Raw genomic sequence first — 3,013 nt, 5'->3', positions numbered from 1 at the left:
AAGCCTAGCCTTAAAAGTAGACAGGGTGTCTGCCTCACGGACTAAAACTGGTAGTTGGATCTGCAGGACATGAGCCTGAGAACTAAAAGATCTGCCTCCCATTCTACTTTTAGAAATTCTAGGAACCACTAGTAAACCTGCAGATTGAGAGCGAAGTGCTCTGTTAGGAACATCAGGAACAATCAGATCTCTGATATCAGATGGAGCTTGGCCATTTAAGGCTTTATATGTGAGAAGGAGGAAATCAGTCTTTTGATTTCCAATTTAATTTCCTTAATAGCTGCATGTTTGAAAATGTTTTGTCTAATGGTGAGAAAATATAAATCTATTCCATCATTTCATTTGTAACCAGCTTCCCTTCAGTAAAATGATGAATTTTACTTTAATATATTTGCTTATAATCAGAGAGAAGATGCTTTTCTAGTCTTGGTGATTTTTAAATGGATGTCAGTAAAACATGGAAAAGACATCTGCTTTCAGGCTGCGGTTTATCTCTGGATGCAATTAATTAAATGTTGTCTGGTGTAGAAAACTCTTCCCATACTTCAGTGCCCTTTGTTGGACCATTCAGTCTACAATATGATTGTTACTGCTGAAGTCTTTTTATTTGTCCCTTTTAGTCCCTTAGCAGGCAGCCCCCTGAACCCCTCATCAGAACAAAGGTTTCCTGCCAACACTTTATACACAGTAAAGGCAGACATGCAGACACAGAGCAGAATCTCCTAATGTGCATCTATGTGTTCCATCCTCAGGTCTGGACGACTGCCTCCAGCAGTATGTGAAGAGCTTTGAGCGGGAGCAGATAGGAGGAGAGCAGCTGTTGCACATCACCCACCAGGAGCTGGAAGAGCTCGGAGTCACCAGGATAGGACACCAGGAACTTATCCTGGAAGCTGTGGACCTCCTCTGTGCCCTGGTCAGTGTCTCTACTAGGCTGTTATACAGAATCTGCTGATGAAAAATGTGAAATGTTTGATTGGTAGAAGAAAACATGAAGATAATCATAAGTAGGATGTTGCTTGAGAATATGGTGGATTATTTTGCAGTCATGTCTGTGGACTGGATAATACAAAATTAGCTGGACAATAGTATCCTTTATCACTAAGACTATTTAATAAACAAACAAAATCAGTCTAATAAGTTTCCTCCTTGAAAATTCCGGATTAGTGTATTTCTATTGTACTATTTGACCTTAGGGTGAATCTAAGCATTAATGATTATCTTCATCATTAGCTTCATCATTGCTAATTATGAACAGGCTGAAAAGAAGTGATTTAGGACAGCTGAGTTGGCTCAGTTAACAGGCTAATAAATGAAACTGAAAGAGTATTGTGCCTTTTTGGCTCTAAAATCTATTAAATCACTTATGGTGTGTATTTAAGCTTAATTCAGTTCAGTTCAGTTCAGCACATGTTATTTCTGGGCACCTACAGAGACGACTCAGTCAGAGTGTGCAGCCGGATCAGGCTGGGACTGGTAATCTGTAATACCGGGCCTTTCCCCGGTGGGCCGGTCCTAATCTCAGCGTGCGAGGGCCGGTCCTCCTTAAATCTTAGCGGCTCCAACTCTTCCTCTCCTGCTGAAGCTCCAACCTGTGACAGTAAATACCTGAAGGAGCTGAAGCAGTAATCGAATGTTAACTCCCTAACTGATGCGTGCAGTATATATAGACCTTCCTTCTCATGAACATCCTGGAGACGGTTGGCATACGGTGTCATTTTCTATTTCTTTAAACCGTAAAATGCTTGAAACAAACTAAATTACAATAAAACTAAAATGCTTTCTTTAAACCAAACTACGATGTTCCTCTCATATTTGGTTTAATTTATGTTTGAATATTTTGCAGGACTCTGTTGCGGTGCATGATGGGGTTTAGCATCTAAATGATGAAACGTTTCCCGTCTTATGTTCATTGTTGCCAGGTTGGGATGTTTCTCAATCTGGCAGTTTAGGACGGCTAAACTGAACTAACAAAGCTGAGAATTACAAAATAAAGAACAAAACAGAATGATAACAAGAGGTCCCTATGTCCTCCAGCAGCATAAGACTATAGCAGCATGAGTATAGAGATAGCCAGAGATAATGCAAGCCGTTCTTACCGTAAGCTTAATAAAAAAAAATTATATTTTAAATCCAGCCTTAAAAGTAGACAGAGTGTGCCTAAAAGACTAAAACTGGTAGTTGGTTTCACAGGAGAGGAGCCTGATACTGTATGCAGCAATACGCTCACACATCTTCTAAACCATAACAGCTGAATTACTATGTTCCTATATGTAAACTGCCTTGTACTTCTAAAAACATTATTCAGTTTTAAGCTTTCACCTCCATCGTGTGTTGATTGATCACAGCAAGGTTTGGGTGTAGTTTCGACCCACCGAACATGTTTAGGTTTTTAACACAAGAAGAGGGCTCGGTCATCCGGGAGGGACTCGGATTAGAGCCGCTGCTCCTCCACGTCGAGAGGAGCCAGTTGAGGTGGCTCGGGCATCTGGTTAGGATGCCTCCTGGACGCGTCCCTGGTGAGGTGTTCCGGGCAGTCCCACCGGGAGGGGGCCCTGAGGAAGACCCAGGATACGCTGGAGAGACTATGTTTTTCGGCTGGGAACGCCTTGGGGTTCCTCCTGAGGGGCTAGAAGAAGTGGCTGGGGAGAGGGAAGTGTGGGCCTCCCTTCCTAGGCTGCTGCCCCCGCGACCCGACCCTGGATAAGCGGAGGAAGATGGATGGATGGAAGAGGGCTAGTTGTTTTAATTTTTTTCCTTTTTATATAAAAAATTGCATTGGTTTACTTTATAATATCTCTAAAGGAGCTAGTTAGAAAGAATAACCCGTAACATAGACTACTTCGTAGCCTATATTTCAATAAAATGAAAGTTCCATAGAATAGGCAGTGTCAGCAGGGAGCCATTATAATGTTTTCCTGGAACTGTGGGAATGTTGGAAGATCAGTGAGCAGTGCGATCCTGAGCCATTTTTCTCCAAAGATTTCACTATATGTTGACTATCTCATCTTAT

The 3,013-nt window shown here is 41.9% G+C and overlaps 1 protein-coding gene across 1 annotated transcript in view; it reads left to right on the top strand.

The window, feature by feature from the left end:
- LOC107101724 (connector enhancer of kinase suppressor of ras 2-like) overlaps window positions 1–3,013 on the top strand; it is an 84,003-nt gene that overhangs the window by 6,494 nt on the left and 74,496 nt on the right. Inside the window, exons 4-5 of the mRNA XM_015400740.1 lie at window positions 621–687; window positions 753–916. Coding sequence (XP_015256226.1) covers window positions 621–687; window positions 753–916 — 231 coding nt within the window. The remainder of the gene's footprint in view (window positions 1–620; window positions 688–752; window positions 917–3,013) is intronic.

Source organism: Cyprinodon variegatus, unplaced genomic scaffold (genome assembly GCF_000732505.1).
Source record: "Cyprinodon variegatus isolate N-32 unplaced genomic scaffold, C_variegatus-1.0 Scaffold1142, whole genome shotgun sequence".
Lineage (NCBI taxonomy): Eukaryota > Metazoa > Chordata > Actinopteri > Cyprinodontiformes > Cyprinodontidae > Cyprinodon > Cyprinodon variegatus.
Note: the sequence above shows the minus strand (reverse complement) of the source record. Positions and strands in the feature narration are given on the sequence as shown.